The sequence below is a fragment of the Phaseolus vulgaris genome, chromosome 5 (genome assembly GCF_051622355.1).
Source record: "Phaseolus vulgaris cultivar YP4 chromosome 5, ASM5162235v1, whole genome shotgun sequence".
NCBI classification, from domain to species: Eukaryota; Viridiplantae; Streptophyta; class Magnoliopsida; order Fabales; family Fabaceae; genus Phaseolus; species Phaseolus vulgaris.
Window position 1 is genome coordinate 8447655 of NC_143502.1, and position 27359 is coordinate 8475013.

At 30.6% G+C, this 27359-nt stretch overlaps 2 protein-coding genes and 1 pseudogene across 3 annotated transcripts; 2 read left to right on the forward strand and 1 right to left on the reverse strand.

The window, feature by feature from the left end:
- Nucleotides 1-7869: 7869 nt before the first annotated feature.
- On the reverse strand, nt 7870-12606 carry SCI1 (splicing regulatory glutamine/lysine-rich-like protein). Of its 2 annotated transcripts, none has more exons than XM_068643414.1 (4): nt 12374-12606; nt 12048-12176; nt 8694-8746; nt 7870-8255 (listed from the first exon to the last, which is right to left on the reverse strand). In XM_068643414.1, the coding sequence occupies exons 1-4, from the start codon at nt 12423-12425 to the stop codon at nt 8028-8030; spliced, it is 462 nt and encodes a 153-aa protein (XP_068499515.1). In that variant the 5' UTR covers nt 12426-12606; the 3' UTR covers nt 7870-8027. The 2 variants fall into 2 exon arrangements, with proteins under 2 accessions (XP_068499515.1, XP_090158830.1); XM_090302704.1 differs by having other exon boundaries at nt 8708-8746; nt 12374-12604.
- Nucleotides 12607-13664: 1058 nt separating this feature from the next.
- Nucleotides 13665-14307, forward strand: LOC150027462 (uncharacterized; annotated as a pseudogene).
- Nucleotides 14308-21628: 7321 nt separating this feature from the next.
- Nucleotides 21629-24341, forward strand: LOC137836234 (putative Peroxidase 48). The gene is made up of 4 exons (XM_068645074.2): nt 21629-22072; nt 22649-22846; nt 23213-23378; nt 23725-24341. Exons 1-4 carry the CDS (start codon nt 21743-21745, stop codon nt 24180-24182), a joined length of 1152 nt encoding a protein of 383 aa, XP_068501175.1. The 5' UTR covers nt 21629-21742; the 3' UTR covers nt 24183-24341.
- The last annotated feature ends 3018 nt before the right edge of the window (nt 24342-27359 follow it).

Sequence of the window (27359 nt, forward strand, 5' to 3'; positions counted from 1 at the left end):
CATATTGTTTTTTTAAATAACATATTGAAATAAATTTTCTTTTAAGGATTTCATAAAAACAACCAATTGTTTTATCGAAATAAATGGTTGTTTCAGTTTAACAGCAAAGACAAAACAAAGCAAAGATTTTCCAAATCATTTTGAAAACCACTAAGTGTCAAACAACCAGTTGCTTCGACAATGCAACAGGTTGAAAAATTTGTCTTAGCCTCAATACCTTTGAGCAACAACTATTTCAACTAGTTGATTAGAAAAACAACTAACTAAAATTTCTCAGCTTTTAAGAAAACATTTCTTTCAAAAGAGATTAAGAGTTAAGTGAGCTTGGATTAATATAAGGTGTGAATTAACAAGTCAAAAACTACTAGACAACACACACACATAGCAGTAGGGTCTTCAAGATTTCCACACAGATTTGGAGACATCAAAGCATCTTATTTAACATAAGTAACTTTTCTTTACTTAATCTCATACATTGCATATTATTTTGCCTGTGCAAATTAAAGAAGGAAAGCTTTTTGCTAAAGTGATTTCTGAAAACTCATTGACAGATCATTTGCCAAACAAACTATTGTCTAACTACCTAGTAACAGACGATACTTTACAAAAAATGTTTTTTTAAAAAATTGAAACACAATTCAACCCTTCCTTCTTGTGTTTTTCTTGTTTTCTACAAAGTGATATTGTTCTTGTTTCTAATTCATTTTTTAGTGTTTGTATTGTATTTGGATAGGTTTTTAGGTGTGTCGGGTAATAGGGTGTTACTAGGTATTAAGTTAAGTCTTGTTCGATTCAAGATTTTGATTCTTATATTTACTTTCAATGTTGAGGTTGTGTGTTTGAAAATATCTAATATTATAGTGTGAGCTTGGTTGGTTTGTCTAAGCAACTGGATATAGCTCTTGATTTAGTGTGAACTAGTATAAAAATTATTGTGTTAATATCTCTTTCTCCTTATATCTCTTTTATTCTTGGAATTTCTATATTTTTCATTGGAAGCATTGCCTATTGTAAACCAAATTTTGCAATTCAAAGATTTAATAATTTTTTCATTCTAAACATTTGACAATATTATTCTTAGTTCAATTCAATTCGGCCCCATCTTGAACTCAACCTTTAAACCTAACATGGAGAACTCAAACTCCATGGAAGAAAGAACAATGGCAAAAGCATGTATATTACCAATGGTGAGTTGCAACATTTAACAAGGCAAGAAGTAAAACAAAAATAAGTAAAAGAATGACATAGAAAATGGATTAAAGACTACAAGAAGGTAAGAATACATCACATTTGTGATGCATCCCTGAGGATAAGTCCAAAAAGATTCAGAATTTGAAAAAGATTTTCAAAATAAAAACCAAAACAAGAATAAAGAACTCTTTTGATTCACAAAGTTGAACTCACAAAAGGAGAACCTTATTCAATCTTCAAAAGTACAAGTATGAGAGGTCTCCTTATATATGCACAAGTCTTGACCAAGGAAGAAGAAAAAGACAATAGCAAAGAGAAGAAACACTAAGCTAGAGTTAACTATCTTATCTTAATCTTATTATTATCCCTTTAGTTAACTCCTACACTAGATTAGTGCATTGTAACTTCTTGAAATTAGGAAAAACACATGGGTAATTCCTTAAGTTTATGATGTAATTCCTTGATTTAAGAAAAAACTCATGATGACACTTACAAGATACATAATTGGCACATGGGAGAAGGAAAAGACACTGGAGGAGTTAAAACCAACCATGTGTACTTGAAAGTGGCATATATTGGTTAAAAGTTATCTATATGATATAAATAAGGATAAAGAAGAACTTGTTGAAGAAAGATAAGAGGACATATAAGAAAATTAAATAGAGGAAGAAGATTTCACGAAAGACGAAAATAGTAAGACTCCATGATTTGGAAGAGGAGATTAAAAGACTTGTACTTGAGTAGTTTCTCGGTCTTCAAATGAACTTGATAGAATTAGGAACTTCATATGTTTTAATTCATATACATGGGAGAAATCCACTCATTCTTGAAGTTAGAAGTGTCTTTTGGAGCTTCTAACTACCACATGTCACTTTCAAAATGCACATAGGGGTAGTTTGACTATTCCACTTCACCTTTCATGCTTTTAAGAGTCTTTTTGTGTCCATTGGAGTGAATTTAGGTGCCTCGCATGTGACTTCTTCAAAATCCGTCATTAATTTTCACATGTAATCATTACATTCAAATAACTACCCATGTGCACTCCTTAATTTCAAAGGGGTTAAACATGTGTTTAGCTTAGCAAGTGGAGTCATCTCTTAATAGAAAAAGTTCTCCTAGGACAAAATTCTCTTCTATCTATAGGTATCTCCTTCATTTGTAAATACAATATATCTTGAGTTGAATGAAAAATCTCTTTTGTAAGTTTTTGTGAGAGTTTTAGTTTTCTCTTCTCTTATTTTTTTTGGTTCTTATCTTGAGAAACTTTATCAAGTGGTGAATCCTCTTGCACTTATCCTTTGATTATTCGATTAAAGGTGGCGTGATTTTTTCCATTTCTTATCTAAATTTATTTTTTATTTTATTTATTTACTTGTTCTTATTTTTACTTGAAAACTATTATGACTTTCTGGATTTCTCCACAACTTCCACGTTTTGCACCAATACTTTCCATTTCTCTTTTTCAACATTCTTATCAAGAGCTAGAAGATTAACCCATTCTAGAAAGGTCATCATCACATTCCTAGTAAGTGTTCTTCAAGAATGGATATAAAACCCATTTCTATTTGGATGTGGTTCTTGCTTTTTTTTTTATTGATTACTCTTTTGCCAAATCATTTTCATGATGTTTCGAACATGTTTATTATTTTGTTTAATTAGTTTAATTGATTCATCAAGCCATTGTTTTAGACTGCTTGTTGAGATTTCTACTAGAGTTCTTGGTTCGTTTGCTTATTTCTAATCAATCTTTTGTTTGCTTAATTCAAGAGGTAGAATGTAAACATCTTATGAGTAGACGCTTGGAGGCAAGATACTAAATACTTCTGTAGACACTTGTTCTGCTGATAATATTCTATGGAATTTGATTAAATTGATTAAGTTCAACTCTCTGTGAGAATTGATAGCATGATAAAGTTTTGTTAATTAATGATGAATTCACTACTGAATGAACTTGAGTCCTGCTTTTTTCATTGTTTTCATCTTCTATTTTACTCTTTTTTTCTAAACATCCTTAAACACCATTTAATGTTTATTTTTATTTCTTACTTTTATTACTCATAGATGAATTGCAAACACTAATTTCTTATTATTTTACTTGAATTTACAATTGGATTCGTTGAAAGATAACTTGAGATCAACTAATTCTATCTATACTATCATCTCTTTGGTTTTAGATGATCTAGCCAGTGTTAGACGGTCACACTAAAATCACTTTTAAGTTGGTTGTGAAACAATAACTATTAATGCTTTAAAACTAAGTATTTGATTTGCATCTATACTAGTTTATCAAACGTAAGTATTACAATGTATAGCTGAAACAAGAGGGGGGATGAATTGTTTTTGCAAGATTTTCGCAAAGACTAGAGCTAGATTGAAAAGATCAGTTAAATCAATCAATTAATTTATCTGTTCAACGTTATTTAACAGATTAATAGTTCTGTGAAAAATATAAACCTATTGTTTTTACGAATCAACTGATTGTTTTATGCAGAACATATAGAACAAAATATAAAATAGTTTTATCAGAGTAGGGAAGAGAGATTCACACTAAGAAATTTATATTGGTTCATTCTTAAACAAGAGTTACATTCAATCCTTAGCACACTACTAAGAACTCACTAAGTAATCAAAAACATATTACAACACAACTAAGAGTGTTGTTCTTGAACCCTTCAAGAACACATAACACTCTCGCAAAAAATACAATTTCCAGATACACTATTTGAAACTATTTTACTCACAATACAAAATTAAAAGAATGAATTAAAATACACCCGAACTTTATACAAAGAACAGTGGAAGAATTAAACTGGAATTCTATTTCACACAAAAACAATGATCCAAGACTTCAAGAATGATTAAAAGCTCTTTGATCTTCTCTTTTGAAAAAAAAATTCAATAAACTCTCTTCTTTTTCTAAAAATGATCAGAAAACCGTCATTATATAAACTTCAAAAGATGGTTAAAACAGCTTAATCATTAATTGAAATTTGCTAAAAGCATTTAAAAACAGTTTGAAAATCATAATAGAAGTCTTTTAAAATCACTTAATTGATTTTTAAAACAAAATGATTGTTTTCATTTTCTGTTAAAATCAACATAAAAAGACCAATTCATTTATCGAAATAACTAACTGATTTTGCTTTACATAAAAGATAAGAGAAAACAAATCATTTTTAAATCTTTTTAAAAACCTTAAATGCAATTCAATGGGTTGTCACGATAAATTAACCTGTTGAAAAACTTATTCTAGTCACCAGGCTTTGAACAAAAGTTTTTTCAAATGATTTAAATCACAAAACAACTAACTAAAATTAACACATATTTGAAAAACAAAATTTTCAAAAGAGATTTCAAATTAGACGAACTTGAATCATAAGTAAGTGCAAATTAACAACTCAAAATCTACCTAACTACACACACATACAACAACAGATTCTTCAAGCTGGATTTAGAAATCATCAAAGTAACCTTGTTCAATCGTAAGAACTATAATTTGATCACTTAGAAAAAAAATATTAAAATATGTTAGTCAAGTGATTCAGTTGAGTTGTAAAATTTATGTCAGATGTAGTTGTTAAGACTGGGAGAGTTGATGAAAAAAATAAGTATTCAAATATGTTCATCTAATTAATTTGTTGCTAGATGTTAAGGATACACCTTTTGTACTTCATCAGATGAAACATGTTGAGAAATATCTGAATACATATATATATATATATATATATATTTAAATCTATCTTTTTTAACTAATCATCTTAAGCAAAACTTGCATCAAGTGTAATCTATTAAATAGAGGGATTACAGTCTGATTATTAGTTATAGTTAATAAAAAGTTATCTTGGGAAAATACTTGGGTAAAGTTATCAAATTTTGTTTGAGATGATACATCAGATGAAAGAATTTTAATTTAATTGTTTAACAAAACCAAATCATCCTTTTAACATCATTTTCAAATGATATTTGCTAAAAGAAATTAAGTATTAATTCAATCACAATTCAATCTTCTCTTCTTGTGATTTCTGTATTTTTCACAAATCTAAAATCTTAAAAATGAGAGGAGAGAGAAAAAGATCATTTTCTACTAGAATTGAGTGATATGGAAGAATCCTATATAAAAAAAAGAGATGTAAGAGAAAGTGAGGAAGTTATCCCTCTCTTTCCTTAAGTTCCTCAATTCCTCGGTTATTGATGGTTGACAATGATGGAGAAGACATGACAGCGAAGATTTCATTGAAAATGGGTAAGAATGTGAATGATTTTTGGTTTGAAGAATAGAGCTAGGAAAGAGGTTAGGCCAACCTTCTATCTTTTTCTAAGGCTTCTACACTTAGAGAGTGAGAGCAAAAGAAAAGTGAGACTTGAGAGAAATTCTGAAAACCATTTATATAGAAATTCATTACTTAGTTCAAGTTTTATTTTTACAATAGAAAAGCTCTTTATTTATAGAATAAAAAGTGACCAGTGAAACTTAAAAACTCTTTGATCATGGAGTGACATGTGGTACCTAAAATACTCTTCATTCGTGAGTTGCCATTTGACAATCCATGCACCTCCAAGCTGTCCATCCAGGATGTGACAAGTGGCATTAAGGAAGAGGAGAATGCAAATAGGAGGCGCCTCTTGCTCCATGTGGAAAAAGACTAGTCACTTTGGGAAAAGGAAGGAAAAAAACTCCATGTAGGTGTCCATGTAGCGCTTATGTATATGTCTTTTAGACTTCCTTTCAAGATCTTCTATTCTAATACAAAAATTGGCCAAATACAAGGCCCACAAAATTTAATATAGAATTTTAAAGATCAAATTAGAAATTCCTAATTAACCCTAAACCCTCTATAAAAAAATTTACAAAACTTCAAAAAAAAAAAACTTCTAGAAAAAAAATTTGTATTCAATGTTTTCTTTTTCTTAGTCATGATATTTTAGGTGATTGGGATGGTCCTCCATGAAAAAAAAGACACAACAAAAGGGCTAAAAATGAAGACACTAAATAAAGATAAAATTAGATTTCTAAAATTTTCAAGAAGTTATGATCTCGATTTGTATAATGGGAAGGAAAGTAGAATAAATCTTATTTTCTTATGGACTTTTTGATTTGGACATTATTAAACTTTCTTCTTTATAATTTGAGGTTATTTATTGTTTTACTGGAATCAATTCCAAAGTTATATTATAAAAAGGTAATATAAATTCAATAGTGTCTTGGGAAAATTTCAAGAAGTGTGTGAAACAAAGGTTTGTGCCCAAGCACTACATCAAGAAGGAATTGATCCTTCAACTTCAAAAGTTGAAATAATGCAACAAGAGTGTTGATGAGTACTATAAGGAGATTGAAATGCCCCTTGTAAAAAGTGGGATGAAGTAAACTAAAAAATGGTAAGATTTATGTATGGTCTCCTACAGCTCTTGAGCTGATCAACCCTGACATCAACATTAAGTGGTAACAATTCTTATAACCATGTGACAATCCAACCATCAAACTCGAACAAAAAAGATCTCTTGAAATTCCTTTGGATATGTAGAATATTCTAGAAAAATCAAGAAATATTCTACAACATAAGAAATTGACAAGTTTACATGGTTTTTTATATCTTCTTCCATAACTTGGAATCTTCCCTTTTAAAGCTCTCTTCAAATTTCTACTTAGTTTCTTCTTCTTTATTTTTCCTGTCATGTTTTTTGTATTTACTTTTGTTTGTTCCATTTCTTTATCGTCAACAAGCTTTTCGTCAACCTTATTCACATAGTAGAGTCAACATAATCTCTTCTAAACCTACTATAACACCAGTAAATATTAAAGCCAAGTTTATTGTCTCCTCTTATTTTTCATACTGGGATCTAATTCACTGTTGTAGTTTAGCAGGAGCATTGCAATATCTTACCACATGAGATCTGATATATTATATACGGTGCAACAACTTACACATGCATGATCTAAAGACAAATCAAATGCATGCTCTTAGGTGAGTTTTTCATTTTACAATACTCCCTAGACATTAGATTAAATTTAAATACCTAATCAATTTCAAGTCTCACTTGTTACAGAGATCTTGATTGGAAAGGATGTCCTAATACTAGACGGTCCACTTATGTAACTGCATTTTTTCTCAAATATAATCTTATCTCCTAGTCCTCTAAATGACAGTCCATTTTGTTTGGGTCCAATGCTAAATTCAAGTATAAAAGCATAGTAAATGTCATTTATTGAGTCCAGTTGGATTCATAATTTACTACTAAAACTTCATTATCCAATCTACAAGACTACATTAATGTACCATGACATTGTGAATGCAATATACATCTTTGGTAACCCCTACAACATCAACACATGAAACACACTAAATTAGATGTACATAAGAAAGAAGTTGCTCCTGGGCAAATTTATATCCTTCATGCTCCCTCTCCCTGTCAAATTGTCAACCCTATCCCTAAATAACTTCTCAGCATACTCTTTGATGATTTTCGAACCAGTCTCGTGTACAAAAAAACCTTCTGTTTTGACCTGCAAGGTGTAATAGAACATATAAATATTCTTGCAAACATTTTTAATCTTTTATCTTAATGTAGTTATTATCCTTAGTTAGTTAGCCTAATTGTCTTATCAATTTTATTACCTTGAATTACGTTGATCCTCATCTAATTGACTATTTCATGAAATAAAATCACGGAACAACTGTCTTCCACCAACACAACTAATTCTTGTAGATTGTTGTAGAATGAATTTACACAGAAAAAAAAAAAATCTGTATTTTCTGTATCAAGATGGTGGTTAGAAAGGAAGGGTAAATAAAAGTTCTACATAGATTGGATCCAAATGACTGCTCTTATGTCTAAAGCTAGTTCTTGATCTTCCAGTTATGGGATGTGCGAGGTCCGCTTGCAATGCCTTCATAGTAGTGTGAATCAAGTTTTCCTTTATTCCAAGCTTTGACAAAATCAGTAAACAACTCACGTGCTGACTCGGACAAAAGATCAGAGAAAAACACATTTTTCTCTTCCTTTAACCAGGCAGCGAACTCATTATTCTTTGCAAAATAGTCATCCTTTGACAATTGTAGGAATTCCTACATCCAAAGTAGCCAAGATGAACCATAAATACCAATGAATAATAATGGAATGCCATGACAAATGTTGAATGCAGCGATCAATCTTAAAAGTTTTCAATTATTTGATAATTATACAGCTCAACTAAATAAAGTCATTAAAATAAGGGAAACAAACACAGCTGGGCTGTTAGACGTTCAGCATTAACCATTTTTTATTTTTTTTCTACATTTTTTTTTCTGTCTAATAAAATAAAAGATTTCCTTGAACAACATAACAATAAATTCTTGTAGATAAAACAATGCTGTAAAATGAGAGGGAATAAAATTTAATAGAAACAACTGTGAACAGAAAAGCATGAATGCAAAAAAGAAAGGGTCTGGTCCCAGATACAGCTTATAGTAATACATGATTATTTTGCATGTAGCACAATTAATAATATTGGCAATACAACTCACCACATGGCCATCACCTTTTCTATTCTTGTCTCTGTGCCTATCTTTCGACTTCCCTGAAATAATAACAAATTGTAGATTTAATTTTCCATGAAAAAGAAGAGTAAATTAACCAGAACTCTAGTCCAGAAACAACAAACACCAAACAAAGTTAATGCTCATCTAACATAATATTAAGCAATAATGAGTGGAAAAATCATAATACAGAGGAAGAGTACGAACATCTTCACTTCACTTATGTAAAAAAAATAGGCATTGAACTATTTAGAATATTTATAACTGTTTAGAAAGAAAATCTTTCTAAGAAAAATTTATAGTTTTCTCACCATTCACCAAGGGAGCAATTGTTTTATGGAAAATTATCAAGCTATGAGAAACAAATTTTAGCCAAAACTTGTTTTCTTAAAAATTGAAGCATTTTTCAAGAGAAGGTGATGGCGTACCATACACATACAGCAATAAGTAGAGCCACTGAACCAACAGTTCGCGAGTTGTTTCTCTCAAAAGTCAATTTGGCAACTTCAACTCAAACACATATAATACTAATGTAGGACAAACCGTACAGAACATGGCAGGAAAAAGGATCTTTGGTAGGCTTTGAAATAATAAGGAATATGGAAGAAGTAAAGTAAGGGAGAGATAATAAGAAAAGAGGAATAAAAGTAAAAGGAGAACCAATAAACAATTTCGATCATAAATTCAGTTTTGCAAACTATTTCCCTAAGAGCAATGGTCAATAAATCAAGAAATACAAAGTTTTTATTTGAAATCATGGCAGTTAATGCATTGATAACATTAAATGTTACATTTTCAAACAGACTTTCACTTGACAAATAAAGAATTATTTTATTGATATCAATCCCACAAATTACATTCTCGTCATTTTTATTTGTAATAACCCATTTTTATCTGTAATAACCCAGACCTTTGAAAAGAATAAAATAAAAATATGTGAAAATAAATACTATTATCAGATCTAATCCTTTTGATATTTTTTCAAAATTGATTTTGGAAAAGGAAGAAAAAAAAAATAACAAATTTGAAAGACCTCAAATTTACTTTTCATAAGGTATGTTCACGTGACACGAGTACAATTATCAATAAAAATAACCAACCATTTGACATACGAGTTGAAGAGCTTAGGAAAAGAAGTCATGTAATCAGTTGCTCCTAAATCAAGAATCCAAACACCTTGAGACAAAGGACCAATAGTATTGAATGTAATCTTACCTTTCATGGGGAGGGTATGCAATCCATATGACTTAGTCATTGATTCAATCATTGTTTTCAAATGATTTGGTTCCTCTTTAAAAGCTATCATGCTAGACATTGAAAAACACACAAAGTGTGGTCATATTTTACACTTAGTCATTTTAAAGCACTAATTAAAACCCTGGGGTGTTGGGCATTTGCCTTAACAAAACTCGCATAAGATTTCTGTATCAAAATCTGAAAAGTTGTTTTATTTATAACTTCCTCTACAAAACACTGAATGAAATCAAGGTAATTAGGGATAATTACGTGAGACTAATATACACACACACAGCTAAGCATTCAAGTTTTTATTCAGTATAATTGAATTTAAATTTTGTAGAAAATTACATGATTGCACGCTTAGAAGAAAATAAATTATTTTTGTAAGTTAACATAAAACAACTATATTAAACTTAATAATTGAAATTTCTATACATATATTACAATATCCTTAATGCATACAAAATATGACGTAGCATAATCTTAATAATATTGTCAATATCCCGTCATTATGGCTATATAGTCAATAAAAAATATATCATCAACATTGCCAAAGAGATAGATAAGGAAAAAGAAGTGAGAGAATCTGGTGTGCAATGGCAGAATAATGGGCCAATAAGGTGGGTCTAGTGAGATTATGAACATCCAGGGGAGAGATGAAAGACTAAGAGTTTATCAGCAGGAGCCCTCATTAGGATGAGCATTCCCGGTTTCCACCTTAAGGGCAATATAGAATTTCAAGGGGGAGGTGTTGTTAGGATGTATAACGAGAAGGACGGAATAAGGAAAGCTGTTAAACAGTTAGTCCATCAATTATTTACTGAAACTAGTTAGTTAGTAAAAGCGGTTTGGTTAGATAAATAGGAAAATCAGATTGGGGGTGTGCATTCAGTGAAGGGAAAGATCCACTATGATGGGCAAACCCCAGGGAGAACTCCATTCTCCACTTTCTGTTCTGTTTTAAACAATAAAGTTCCACTCTTTTATTTTTTTCACCTAGGTTCCATCCAATTTTCTGCATTCCTAACAGGTAGTCACGTCTTATGCCTACACTCTGCCCTATTACAGAGTACTTATAGATAGACATGATTGAGAAATACTTTCAGTGTCCAATTCCAAATGAACTTACATTTAAATTCTATCTGCTGAGTTACGTTATGGAACTGGAGAATTTCATACACCCATCTATTAAAAACGGAAGACGCCTAAAATTTATTTAACATTCCAATTACATAATAAATATTGGCATGCCTTTTGAACTAGAACATTGAAGATTTCAGCATATAAAAAATTAGTGTCCATGACTGCAGATAACCCTTCTTTTTATTTGTTCCTCCGATTAGAATTATTCCATAACATGGAGATATGGTCCTAATCTCTTAAATAAACTATCACAACCTAAAGCACTTTCAAAGCAGTTTCTTACTCTATAATACAACATTAATGTTATTATATTATATCCCGTTTATTAAGATTTGAAACTAATAGTCCCACCAAGGTTGATCTAGGTTGTCCAATCCAGATAATCAGCACCCAAATTTGCATGTATATAGTCCTGCAGGCACTACAATTAAGCAACAACAAAAGCTTTGTTCCACTAGATGAGGTTGACCACATGGATCACATGAGCTTTTCGACTAAGTTTAAGACCAAACTCAAAGACATTATTCACCACAAGGTTCTTCTTAACAACGTCCCCCAAACTCCCTCTTTGTCCCCCCTTCCTATTTTGACATGACTAGAAGCCATGCTGTCTACTACTCTTTGGTCCTTTCAATGACCTTCTTTATTCGTGCCCAAACCATCTTAATTGATTTTCTGCATTATAAACATGTCACTATGGCCATGCCACTGCCATAGCAGACCTCCCTTCCCAAATTGCCTATTGCAGTTGACAAAAATCTGCTTCACCATTCCACCCTATGTCAAGGTGCCACCATTTAGCAATACTGATACTTTCATTTCGTATTTTGTCTTTCCTTGTGTCACCATACATTCATCTTAACAATCTCATTTCTACGTTTTTTTTTCTTATAACATTCAGAGCTCTATCCACTAAAGTTAAGCAAAGGTTACAAAATAAAAGATAGAAACCCCACTGACCCTTCTTATCAGATTTTTCTTTGGAATGCTTGCGAGATTTCTTGTCCTTCCTTTTCTCTTTCTTTTCCCTCTTTCGTTCCTTCTTTTCCTCATCCTCTACCGTTCTCTGCCTCTTGCTTCTCTTCTCATCTGTCAATTAACCCCAAAATTAACAAACAACAATAACGATAACCGGGCCAACACAAAAAAATAGATAAATAACTACTAAATACTTTTTTTCTTCTTGCTCACTATTTTGTAGAACCCATGAATCGAATTTAGTTCCAATCCCAAAACTTAGTTTGGGATTTTGCTGGAATGATGCATAGCGAGGGGAAGTCATGTACCTTCTTCGCGTTGGGAGGGTGAAGTTCGTTTCGATTTCCTATCGCTTCCCATGATTTTTTTTTTCTCGCAAAATTTGATAACAAAATTGCTCACAGTGACACTACAAACCAGATTCTCACAAATTAGTGTTTTGTTAGGTTATTTTGACAATCATGATGCTAACGTGGCATTTTGAGTCGGTGGGCTTCACCTGGCACACATTTGAACCCTTATGGTTCCAATTGCTTTTCTTAAAAGAAAGAGTTTGACAACTCTTATATCTATTTATATAGATTTAGAAATAAATATATATTAAATAATAAATTTATAATTAGATGATATAAAAAAATATTAAAATAATAATATTGGGAGTTGTAATATGATTATATAAAAATTAGAGTTGTAATGTGATTGTATAAAAATTGGAGTTGTACATGTATAATTGTTTAAAAGAAATATACATATGTAAACTGATTAGGATTTAATCTTAATACCTCAAACTTAACCAACATCATACCACCTTTGTTTCTTTTGGATATATAATTGAGTTATTTTCTTTTATTATATGTTATATCATGTATTGTTTCTAGTTTTTTTAATATTGTATGCATAGTCTATAGTCCTTCATACATATGATTAATGCATTTTGTTTGATGTTAATCCAAATATATGGTCCGTTATACAATTGTAATATTTAGTGATAATGTAATTTTAATAAATTACAAAATACTCACAACATCTTTAATAATTAAAATTATTTATGGTCATGTTAAAAATATTAACTGTGATTAATTATATGTAATGTGATAAAAATATATTTGTTATATTTGTATGATAAAATAGGATAATGTATTGGATTATATTTCTTAATCTATTCACACACAACTTGATATTTTTGTCCTGAAGTTCAACTATAAGTCTAATTGAGTAGAATTTAACTCACTCATAAGTTTATATTGTTATATTCATGAATTAAGACATATTTACATGAGTGAATAATGATTTATTTTAGTTTCAAATTATGACTTTTTTTATCAACAATCTCAAATTATGATGATAAGATTGTATTTTGAATTTTGTAATTCCGTGATACGTGAATAGTGTGATACTCCTAAGTTGATATAAAAGAAGAGAGTTCTTCATTTAAGATGGAAGAACATTGACTATATCATGAGGAAAGATGAATAACTACTAATTAGTGAGACCAATACTCCAAATGTTATTGGCCTTTATGAAAAATGGGAGAGATCATACCGCCTCTTTGTAACGTTCATAAAAACCAAAATTTTTACTTGAATTTGTTGTTCTGTTGACCAATATAATAATGTCAACAATTTTGTGAATGTTATTTATGAGAATTCACTACCTCTGATAATACTTATATTATGCAGTTTTCATCAATGAAGTTCATTGAAATAAGAGGAATGTGTGATCGTATCATGGGCATAAGGGATATTGTAGCTCAACTAAAAGCTTTGGAGGTTATTATGTTTGATTCTTTCCTGGTACATTATATTTTATGCACCTTACCTCATCCATATGTCTCTTTAAAATCTCTTACAATACACATAAGGATAAGTGGTTTATTAATGAATTATTAACCATGTGTGCTCAAGAAGAGGAAAGTTTACTAATGGAAGAAGGGAATAGTGTGAACTTGACGACCTCTATTAAGAGTAAGAATAATCAAGTTAATCACAAAGGAAAATATTCCTGATCAATAAATCATAAAGAAAGATTCAAAGTGTTTCTTTTGTAAAAAGAAAGGATACATGAAGAAAGACGGTAAAAAACTTAAGAATTAGCTAAAGAGGAAAGGTAATCCATTTTGTTGCTATGAATCTAATGTGGTTAATTTTAATCAAAACACATGATGGATTAATTCAGGTTCTATAATTCATATTTTAAATACCTTGTAAGGTATGGAAAACCTAAGAAGACTAATAGGAAGTGAGCAAAACATATATTCAATAAGTAAGATAAGTTCACATGTGGAGGCCATTTGGACATGCAGTTTAAAGTAATGGTTTCATTTTCCATTTAGAAAATACTTTATGTAAACTCTTTCATTTGTTGTATTATCATATATGCACTTGGTTAACTCAAATTAATCATTTGTATGTGCTACTTTCTTATTTACCTATACAAAGAAAATTAGACTATGATTATTTCGTTTGAGCTACAATATCTAGTGCATCTTTCAAAAACATGGCTTAAGACGAAACCTTCTACACATATATTTCAACATGTTTCGTCGGATGAAGTTTAAAACATTTTTCTTTAAGAATAATTATAACAAATATGATCAACAGATATATTGAAAGACTTATTTTATTCTCATCTCTTCTAGCTTAGAGAGAACATTTCAGATGATTGTGACATGAAATATAAAAATAGATAAGGAAGAGAGAAGATATACACAATATTTTATATTGCTTCATTTGTTGCAAGATATTGTTGAAATAAGGGGAAACTAAGTTCAAGAGGATAGGGAATTATACTTAGTTTGCAAATAATTGTTTACAACAATTCAGAAAGAATTTTAACAGATTGTTTTTCAAAACAACAAATTATTTTATAGTTGAAATACACTAATATAGAAAATGAATATGTTTTATTAAAAAATAATTGATTAAAATCTTTAATACACAGATCTTAGAACACAATCTTGTAAATCAAAAATACAATTTGAAAAAATCTAATTTGTTTTAAAAGAAACAAATATCTTAATTAATTTTAACAAGTTATTTTTGGAATTAACTGGTTGTTTTTGTGATCAAGAATTACTAGAAAGATATTATTCTTGTTGGTTGACTCAGCCGTCATTGACTTCGAAGGCAGATGGTGGCTCCTCCTATCTCCTGGTGGTTTCCGCTCTCTCCTTGGGTAGCTGAGAGTGGCTCCGTTGAAACAGAGGGTGCCCGACCTCTTCTAGGGTTCTTACCACCCTTTATATAGGTTGTGTCTAGGTCAACTCCCTGTCTCACAAGGATCTTTCCTTTAGTGGAATTAGGGTTACTGGTGAGGCATCCTGTGACGCATTGCACAAACTTGTAGCCGCGGCACAAGACTTGCCTCTTCTGGAGTGCAATCTTTCTAACTGTATGGTCACCTGGGTACCAACTCATGTACCAGCGCTGCGTTGCCATCTATTTTGTGGGTGCCCTAATTATTCACGTGTCATGTATGCAGTCTTTCCCTATAAACCCTAACCCTTACGAGCCTTAGTGCCTCCAGGGAACACTTGCTTGTGTCGTACCCAAATGTACTATATACACCCGATGCATGATCCTCTCGTGATTTAGGTCTTTTTGGTATCTGGGTGTTAACTCATACTATTTGTGGGGTCCAGCTTACGTGGTCCATTATTACTATCGGACCACCGAGGTTCGATGTCGACGTCTAACGTCGACCTCTTCTTCAGCCGATGTCCAAGGTCTGGCCAATACAAATATTTTTACAGAATACATGATAAGTGCAGAATTCAGAAGTATCGATCAATGTTTTTAAGAAAACTATATTAGAATTAATGAAAACTTCTTAAGTTGTGAATTGTTTCAATTTATCTTGTTAATCTGTAACTAATACAAATTGATACAAAATATATCAATATTCAATGTAAAACCAATATCACTTATCACAGTAATTTCAATTATTATAGAGAATCAAAGAACATAAACAACAAATTGATTTTTGAAAACAACCGATTGATTATGTTTGTATAGATTATTATGCAAAAATATTATAAAACCATGATAAAGAACGCATAAAAGACACCAAGATTTTATACCAGTTCACTCACAACAAAGCTACATCTAGTCTCACCTCGCACTAAGGTGGATTTCACTAAAACAACACAATTTCTTTACAAGAAATACAAAAAATTTATTGAACACTATAAGAACATAAATCACTCACTGCAACACCTTGTCACAACACTGATACACATCAAGAAACCCTATCTTGGCCCCAACAATTACAAAAATAAACATAATAGAAAGGAAGAATTAACCTTGACCGTGAACCAAGAAATACAATCGGACCTCTCAAATTCAAAGCTACAATGAAATATCTTTGATCTCAACCTAGATGATGAAGGTTTTACTCCAAGAAACTCAAAGATCTTTCAAAGACTATTTCTTTCAAAAACTTTTATTACAATGGCTCTCACAAATGTAAAATTGTAAATTGTACGAGTAACCTCTTTTTAAAATAATGTAGAATCTTTTATAGAGATTTAACATAAACGATTTTTATTAAAAGGGTGGAGTTAAGTAAGATCAACCTGTTAAAAAATCAAAATATTTTTTTATTTCACTTAAAAAATGTAATATTCATGAAAGTTGATTTTTCTCCAATAGAAAGTACTCAAGCTGAAAACATTTATTATGTTACATATTAAAACATGGTTTTCAGTATATAAAACATATTTCAGAAAAATCTAAAAACTTTTCAGTATTTTCAATCAATTGATTTAAAAGATAACAAATTGGAAAACTATAAATTTCCAGAAAACAAATTAAAACAAGTTGAAAAAACATTTTAACTAGTTAAAAGTATTTGTTCTTGGATTCATCATCATTTCTTAAGGCAAAAGATAAATCAAGACACACAAAATAAAAACTAAACTACCTAGACACTTAAGCCAACAAGTCTTCAACATGACTTCATTAAACAACAAAGTTGGATCCTTGAGATGTCCAACAAATATTACATGGAGTTATTAACTAAACCAATCAAGTTCAACTAAGTAGACTAATATTGTGAAGTACATATTAAGTATTTTTCGGGCTCATAGTTGCTCGTAGCTATTCCTAACTAACCCCTTGAGTATTCTTGACACGAGCTACCACTAGCTTAACTTAGTGTTCTTTCCTCAAGTCACTTCGGGCTAACCTTGAGTGTTCTTTACACCTAACCACTCCTGGCTAACCCTGCGTATTAGTTCTGGTATCACCCACTCTTGGCTAACCCTATCACGAAGTATTTTTTACTCAATCCACTCTTGGCTAAAATATGAAATTCTAATGTTTAACGATCTATGGGTCATTAGGTTTGATAACTAGGGAGGATTTTGTTTGACTATGAATACAATGTTTAGGCTTTCTCTCCTTGTTTAGATCATTTTTCTCTCTAGGGAAGGTAGCATTTTTCAACATATACAATGATTTGACTCACTCTTTGAGGTAACTGGATAAAAACTCAAAGTGTTTTCCATTAGGTTTCTCAGGATCCTAATACATTAATCTTCTTTTGGCTTAATGATCTTTCTAGGAAGCTTGAGGTGTGTGTTATCATCTGATCAACATATCTGCATGATGCAATCAATTCTCTCTTGGCTTAGAGGAGTCTTCTTTTTTCTTCTTGATAAACTCATTTTTATGCACTTGTTGAAGAAGGTAATTTTAGATGATCGTTTATAGTCGGTGAGCATTTTTAGTTTTTGTGTCCATTACGCGTCTAATGAGCTTTATTGTGATGGTTGCATTTAATACAGTCTCAATCTTTTTTCCTTTTTCTTCACGATGTTATTGATGACTAACAACAATTATCTCCCTAGGCAGTATACAAATTTGCACAATGTTATGATTGATGTGCCTTAAATAGTTAGATCAAAATTTATAATTTATTTATGTTAGGAAGTTGATGAAGAAAACAGTTTTAACTTGTGTAAGGAGATATTTAATATATATTCAAATGGATCTCTTTAACATATGAACATTCCTAAAAACATAGTATAAAGACATGTATATTTAATTTCAAGTACAAGATTTTCTTAGCATATGTGTATCTCTTATGTTTGTTTGCATATTTCATATATTTTTTGTGTGCGCCTTATCAGACTCTCTAAGAAAAGATTGCACGGTGTTGTATTATTTGTTAGATGAAACACTTAAATATTTCATGCTTTGTTATTTTTATCATCTCGTGGATGATGTTTGATCATATTTTATACTTAGTTATTTTAAAGCACTAATTAAAACATTGGTGTGTTAGACTTTTGCCTTAACCGTTTGAAACCCAATTTACGACTATACACGTTTGAGAATGTTGTCTTGTTGGAAAATGATTTATGGACATGTTAAATCAAGAGGAGTGAATTGTTTTTGAAAAAATTTCTTGAAACTTTTTACCTCTTTTTATACTTTTTTGAATACAAAACTTATTAAAAAATAATGCAATTAAATTTGGAATCAAAATTAATAAATATTACACAATTTATTTAAAAACAACAAGATAAATGTGTAAAGAATAAGATGTAAGAAGAAATATTACATAAGGATTTCTATTGGTTCATATCAAACTAATCCTACATTCAATCTTAATGTTCAACTTTAGAACAATCGGGTTCCATTATCTTTATGAGATTTTACAAGCATACTGATGACACATATTTTGTACACATATTTATAGCTTTATTGAAAAATGAAATCAAACATTTTCAGTATGCTTTATTTTAATTTATTAACTCATTTTCTTTTAATAGTAATAAATTGATTTTTTTTTTTACATATTTACTTTAACTTTATATTTTTAGCTCATTTCACCTTTGGTAATTGTTTTGCATATAACTTTTTTATAGATATTAATTTAGGTTGATTTCAATCGTATTAGTTTTTAAATTTTCAAGGCTTCAAAATGGACACATGGTTTGATGGATTTGGACTTATCTTCTATTTTCTACTATTATTAAAAGTTGAGGCAGATTTTCTGAAATTTTGTAAAAGAACCCAATTGGATTCAACTTCCTTTGTTTTAGTTTAGACTTTTGTAATTGGGCTTATATAGAGAATTAGAGCATATATATAGTCTATACGTTCTTTGAACTTGTACACAAAATTTATTTGCTTAATATTTTTTTTGGAATTGTCTCTTCATCTCCTTTTCTCTCTTTTTTGTCAAATTTCAATTTGACTCTTCCTCTTCTCTCAATTTCTCTTAATTTGATTTTGCATTCTTCATTTATGGAATACTAATTATTGATGATCAATTCACATAATCAAGATCAAACAAGACAAATTAAGTTTTTACTAATCATTTAACGCTCTAAGTTTGTTATTCTCTTCTTTAATCTTAGTTTTGCATTATGTGATTACAATTGCGCTTCTAATTATAGAATCAAATTAGAAATCTATTGAATCTTGTTTCGGTAATTCTATACAAATTAGATTGAATGATATTTTGATTTGATTAATATAATTAGTTTAATTAATTAATTGAATCAGTTAATTGTTCAAACTTTGATTCAAATCTTTAGAGAACTTTAATAAGAGGAATTATTTATCCTCCAATCTATGAATTGACCTTTTATCTTCTCTTGATTTTTGTTTTTGATCTATGTTTACATTTTAATTCTTATTCAATTTGTGTTTTACATTTTTCAATCCCAATCTTAACTTTTATAGAAAAATATTAAAGACTAAATACAATATACATGTATCCTTTAAGAATTGACATAGGTTATGCTCTATATATTATAAATTTTAGAGAAAAATTAAAATCTTTGATTTTAAGAACGACATTTGAAGTCCCATGCACATTCAAATCACATACATGTTGGGTAGACAACAAATAAACTCCTGAACACGATTAAGAGGATATAGTTCAACTATTAGATCACACTAAATGGATCAAAACAACTCTTGAAATCTCTTTAAGGAAATAACGATTCAATCCTTGAAAACTCAAGAGAAAACAAATAGGATCAACCCATGAATTTAGAAGTCAAAAGAATGTAAATATCATACCAGAGTTTATAGTAGATGTATTCTGAAATGCTTTTGCTCTTGAAATAACTTGAAAAACGCTCAATTAGATTGCTTAAATAAATTAAAATAGTTTGTTTAAAACATATTCAAAAGTTCTTAAAGTATTAGTGAAAGGTTTTATTTATAAAATTTTCAAAATTGAGTTAAAACTGATTGTGCTATAAATAATCAATTATGTTAAGATGGTAGTCGATTATTTGAAGAGAAAATCATTTTACCGAAATGTTGCAACTATTTTAGTCGATTCTATTACCATTTAATTTGTTAACTTGTTTTTCATCTTTTCTAAAATAATATCATGAACACACTAGTTGATTAACCTATATCCTAATTGATTAATTCATTAAGGAATAATCAACCTTCTTAAGTACTTAACCAATGTTGAGACCTTGAACATAAATGAGTTTGATATTGTGGAATTTAAAGTAACAAAAGATAAATTGGTTGGAGGAGATTGCATTCAACCTTTTATAGCCGATGAGATAAGTCGAATTTGTTATTATTTCTATAAGAAATGTGACACGTGGTATATGCTTATGTTGTAATGTATTTTTGTAAGTATTTGGTACGCGAGATGCCTTACTTCAATAGGTGCATAAAATGTATTTAGATTTTAAAAATATATTCTAGATTGTGCAATTTGAAATGCAATTATGTATCTAGAAATTTCCTCTGAATTATAGCATTTGAAAAAAAAATTTCAGATTGTACAACCTAGAAACTTATTAGAACAACTAATTCAAATTGAAATTAAACAACAACAATGATTTTTTTTTGCAAACGAACCTTTAAAACAATAATACCGATGTGATAGGGTAATGGATAGCCAAAGTGGTTCCTAAGAACAACAAATGAGTCTTGACATTGAGTGTGGAACACCAGAACGGAAGGAAGGAACAACGGGACAATAATGTATGAGATGTAATGACGAGTGGAAAAGGAATGAAAAAAAAAAGAAAAAATAATAATAAAAAAATAAAAATAAATAAATATATATATATATATATATTATCAAGGATATTTTTATCTTTAATTAGCATAGGTTGTATATGGAAACTATGAGATGTAGAAAGAAATGGCCTAATCAAAATTAGTATTAGCCAATGAAAGTTCAATTTCTGATTTAGGCATTGACGAAGACCCAAGAGTGAAAAACAATTGCGTTAATAATTCTACACATCCATTTATAACAACACAACAATGTAAAATATTGAATTTTGGAATGATTTTATTTATTTATTTTAGAATATATAATCCAAAATATATCATATATTTTAATGTACATTTTGAAATAATTTTTTATTTTGTAATTCAATGTACATTTCTAAACAGAAAACGAAAAATGCATTGTATAGTGTATATTTTGAAAGGCGTTTCAAGAACCAGAAAATATGTTATTGAATGTGCAATCAGAATAATTTTTTTCTGAAACAAATTTGTCATTTCACTATTATATGGGGTGCACGTTTGAAAACATAAGGGTGCATAATGAAACTCCCCTTTTCCAGTTAAGCAAGTGAGATAGCTAGCAACTAAAATAACTTCTTCCCGCTTTTTCTTCTTCTTCTTCTTCTTCTTCTTCTTTTGTCTGCACCAAAGATTTTGCAGAGACAACCAAAAATGCGAAGCTGCATCAATCTCTGGATCGTGGTCGCACTCGTTGTCCCTGTCCTCCTCTCTCTCAGAAGCCCTCGAGGGGAAACCCAACCCCGAACCACTTCTTCTGCTGCTTCTTTCTCTGATTCTTCTTCCTTCTCCGTGAAGCTTGCCAACACATTCCATTTCAACAAAAGGATCCGAGACGGCTCCAATCTCGAATATGATTTCTACAGGGCCACGTGTCCCCAAGCCGAGGGCATTGTCCGTTCAGCGCTCACGCGCATCTACTTCGACCATAGGGACGTTGCTCCTGCCCTGCTTCGTCTCTTCTTCCATGATTGCTTCATCCAGGTCCTTCTTTTCTTTATGGCGTTCCTTCTTTATTGATAAACTTTTGTACTTTCTATCGAATTGGGTGTTTTTTTGTTTTTGTGACTCTTGCTCCCAAGACTTTGAATTTAGAGTCTTTGCTATGCTAATTCAAATGCCTCTTTCTTGATTGCTTAGGGTTTTTCTTTTGTTTCTGTAGCTTTTCTTGATTTCTTCTGCTAAGTTGAGAGGTTCTTGTACCTTGGGTTTTGCGCAATATGCTGTAGATAAATCCGTTGCTCTAGGACGTCTCGGGACCCTGTGTTTTTGTGTGCTTAACCATTTAATATTACAGTTTGTACTCGGAATATGAATAATCTAAATTTTGATCATGATCTTGTGCCATAGTAGATCGTTGATTCTCACTTTTTCTCTGTGCAGTTTAATTTTGATGTGTAAAAACGTTTTCTTGGTTAATTAGAAATTAGTTAGATAGGAATTTGAAAATAATTAGTACAATGGTTAATAATCTTAGCATACTTTTACTTGAAATAGTTTTTGTATGCATGCAAACAATTTCTTATTTGCTATGTTGCTTTTGGGGTGTTGATGAATCAGGGGTGTGATGCTTCGTTGCTGTTAGATGAGAACGATGGTGATAGTAACCGTTCCGTGGAGAAGCAGGCTGTGCCAAATCAGACATTGAGAGGGTTTGACAAGATTGACTTGATAAAGGAGGAGGTGGAGCAAGCGTGTCCTGGTGTTGTGTCTTGTGCTGACATAGTTTCTCTTGCGGCTAGGGATTCCGTTCTTCTGGTACACATTTCATTGTTTACAATTCACTTGGGTGCTTAATATATCCTGGGTTTCAATGTTATTCTGATTGCATTATATACAAACTTTTAAGATCATTTGGTTTCTTGCGTCTTAGATTCATTTGTTTTGTCTCTCTTCATGTCACTTTTGTGCTTAGTGAATCATGTGTCTACACATTATCTTTGATAAGATAAACAATTTATCTTTTTCTTCCTTGACAATCAATGATATCGTGATTTGAGGTGGTAATTAAAGTCTTTAAAAATACCACTTTTGTTGCATGTACTGCACTTTTTAAAAGCCCAATATCATTGCATATATGATATGTTTTTTCGTACATGTTTTTTTTATACATGGCCATGGTAGGCTGGTGGGCCTTTCTATCCCGTTTTAACCGGCAGACGAGACAACCATCAATCATTTTTTGAGGAAGCAACTGATGAGATTCCCAGGCCTGATGATAATGTTACACGCACATTACATCTCTTTAATCTAAGAGGATTTAGTGCAAGAGAAACTGTCAGCCTTCTTGGTAAGTGCTTTACATTTTGTTTCATCTTAAATATATATTTCCCTTAGTTTTTCAGTTAGCTCTCCATTCTTAATAAGATGTAATCTAGTCATCATATGAATGTTTTGCTTCTTTCTTTGTATAGCCATGTTTAATTTTGTGCACAGTGTGTTCATTTTTATTGCTTTTCGATCACTTAAAATATCACCCGAAACGAAAACCTATGTTTAGCAGGATAAAAATGTAAGCAAAATTATCACTTAATACCATGTGATATATAACTGACTTCACATAGTAAGACAAAACTTTTTTATTGTCATCCATGAATGAAATTTGACTAATGGGTTTGATTGATGATGATCTGAAGGAGGACACAACATTGGAAAAATTGGTTGTGATTTCATTAAGCAAAGGTTATACAACTTTCAGGACACAAAACAACCGGATCCTAGTATACCTCTTGATTTCCTTAATCAAATGAGGCTAAACTGTCCAAACAACTCGAACACCAATAGCAATAAAGAGGAGTTTGTGACTTCAAACCCTATGAGCATGCAAGCATTGTCATCTTCAGTTCCATCAGGTTCAACATTTGACTCTCACTACTACCAAAGCCTGCTAAGAGGAAGAGGACTACTTTTTGCTGATCAACAACTTATGGCTCAGGATAGAACTGCCAAATTGGTCTCTGCTTATGCTTCAGATGATGGATCAACCTTTCGCATGGACTTTGCCAGGGTCATGTCGAAAATGTCTAATCTTGATGTTTTGACAGGATTTCAAGGTCAAGTTCGACTTAATTGCTCCAAACCTGTGACTTCTTGAGTGAGTATATATGTACATTTCAAATAGTTCATTCTTTTGTACAATTTGGTAAACCAAATTAGATTTTTGGTGGAATATACATTTGGGGCTAGTTTTGGTCATTTAAATTGTGGGGTTTAGTTGCAAGAGGAATTATGAATTGGGTCACATTGTATAAAATGTATACTCTATGGAAATGTTCTTTCATTTCCCACCCTACAAAAAGAGAAAAAGCAATCCTTACTATCTTAGTTGTAATATTTTGCATGAATATGATTCATCCACTAAATCAAATATATATACAGCAACTTTGTTTCATACCATAAATTCTCAATATTATATATTGTAAACAATTTTATTATAAGTCACTTAATTTTACAATTTTATTTTTCAATTAATGTAACTCATTTACTATAATTTTATATTTTTAATTGGAGTAATTTTAGTTTTGGTCTTCCAATTTAGTTTTTTTTTTCTTTCAAATTTGCAAAATGTTGTTTTTAGTCCTTTAAATGAATTTGAAGGAATAAAAAGAAAAAAAATATACTTTTTTTTAATAATCCCTTTAAAATCACTTTCTTCAATTTGAGAGAATAAAAACAACCATTTTTAAATTAAGGGATTAAAATATAAATTAATTCAAATTCAAAGGACAAAAAATATATGAAGAAATTATGTGTTAAAGATTGATTATATAATTATAAGACAATTTGGTCTAAATGATTCTATTAACTATATACATAGATAAATGAAATTTAGATCATTCATGTTTTTTATCATAACAAATAATGTGATGAACTAATGTATTTATTTAAAATATGTTCATTAGATAAAACTACATAAGATTGTCTCCTTCAAGTGTTTACATTCTACTACTATATAAATTTCAAATATTTATAATATTGTTATTTCTAGTGAATCCAAAGTTTTTACCTCTTTAAGTTGAAATGCTATTAAAAAATTTGGTGATGTATTTCTTAATGAAGTTCTAGTTGAAATTTCACCTTTTAAGAATATAAAAGATCAAATAGATCTTGTTTTTGAAGTAGGTCTACCCAACACACCGTTTATAGAACAAATCTTCAAAAGACTATGGAGATAAAATCTCAAGTTCAAGAGTTGTTAGAGAAAGGTTGAATTCAAAATATAGATAACCCTTATGTTGTATTTATCTCATTAGTGCCAAAAAAAGATGGAAAATGGAGAATGTGTTGTGATTGTATGGCCATCAACAACATTACAATAAATACAAGCACCCAATTTCCTATGCATAATAATATGCTTGATGAATTGCATGAGTCCACAGATGATGGAGGCCATCCAAGTCACCATCCACAAGAATAAAAGACAAATGAATTGTCTGTATCAATAATAGAATAAACTTGTATAAGATTTGTATTTTAAATTTTCTTAAAGTATTTTATAGATGAAACAAGGATATTCTAGAAACCATAACTTGTCTGACAAGTAAAGGCTTCTAGAACACCTTAGAAGAGTACACACGGCCTCCTTAGGCCACCACACTCATCGTAGTTGTCTACTTAACTAGAGTTATGGTAGCTTAAAGAACAAGCTACCTTCATCTATAAATACTCCAAAATACTCTCATGTATTCAGATTTGCAAATATTGAATGAAGAACTCTGAATTTGAGATTTATTTTCTCTCAAATCTCCTTTTGTTAGAGAGTCTCCAAGGCCTTGTAATCCTTGGAAAGTTGGTCAAATTTCTACTTCCTAGCACCAAAAGTACTCCAATTCCTCACCAAAACCTCTCATTCTCTGTGCAAACTCTTCTCCATTCCATTGTCATTGCATTCAACTTCTACAATCCATCACCTTGGATTGCATCAACATACCATCTTATAGAACAAATCTTCAAAAGACTACAGATATAGAATCTTAAGTTCAAGAGTTGTTGGAGAAAGGTTGAATTCAAAATATTCATAACCCTTGTGTTGTATTTGTCTTATTGATGCCAAAAAAAGATGGAAAATGGAGATCATCTTATAAGGATATAGAATCTCAAGTTAATAGACCATCTTATAGAAAAAATCTTCAAAAGACAAAGGATATAGAATCTCAAGTTCAAGAGTTGTTGTAGAAAGGTTAGATTCAAAATATTCATAACCCATGTGTTCTATCTGTCTTATTGGTGCTAAAAAAAGAGGGAAAATGGAGAATGTGTTGTGACTGTAGATCCATCAATAACATTACAATAAAAATGCAAGCATCCAATTTCCTATGCATAATAAGCTTGATGAATTGCATGAATCCACAATGTTTTCTAAAATTGATCTAAAGAGTAGTTATTACTAAATTCAAATAAAAGATGGTGATGAGTGGAAAACCACTTTTAAGACCAAGTTTGGACTATCGAGTGGTTAGTGACGCCTTTTGGTTGTACTAAGGCACTCAACCCTTTCATGAGGCTTATGAATCATGTCGTACGGATTGCATAAGAAATTTTGTAGTTGTTTACTTTATGACATTTTCGTGCATCGTCGTAGTCATAACGAACATTTAAATAATTTGAAACAAGTTTTGTTAGTACTTAGTAATAACCATCTATTTGCCAATTCAGGTAAGTGCACCTTTTGTGTAAATATGGTTATCTTTTTAGTTTTTGTAGTCAATAAAAACGGGGTTCATGTTGACCCCTAAAAAATCAAAGCTATCCAAGAGTGGCCCACTCCACAAAATGTGCGAGAAGTTAAAAGCTCCCATGGTTTGACGAGCTTTTATAAAATATTTATTTCTAACTTCCTTTGTCTAGCTTCATTGCTCAATTAATGAAGAAGGATGTCACATTAAGGAAAAACATGAGCAAATTTTTCAAAAGATTAAGGCTCAACTCACCAATGCACCTGTTCTAGCTTTGCCTGACTTTTCCAAAACTTTTGAGTTAGAATGTGATGCATTAGGAGTTGACACAAATGCAAGGAAGGCACCCTATTTTTAGAATTAGAGACCTTAAGCAAGAGGGGGGTGGATAGTTTATGAAAGATCTTCGCAAATATTGAAGGTGGATTGAAAGTCAATGAGAATCAATCAATTAGAAATCTATTCAGCTGATTTAAAAAACATTTTTTCACTTAACAACAGAAAATAAGCCGGTTTTTTTTGTGTGAAACAATTGGTTGTTTATATTAGCAGTTATAAAATTCAAGAAAAAACAAATTTAAAGAGATAAGGGATAA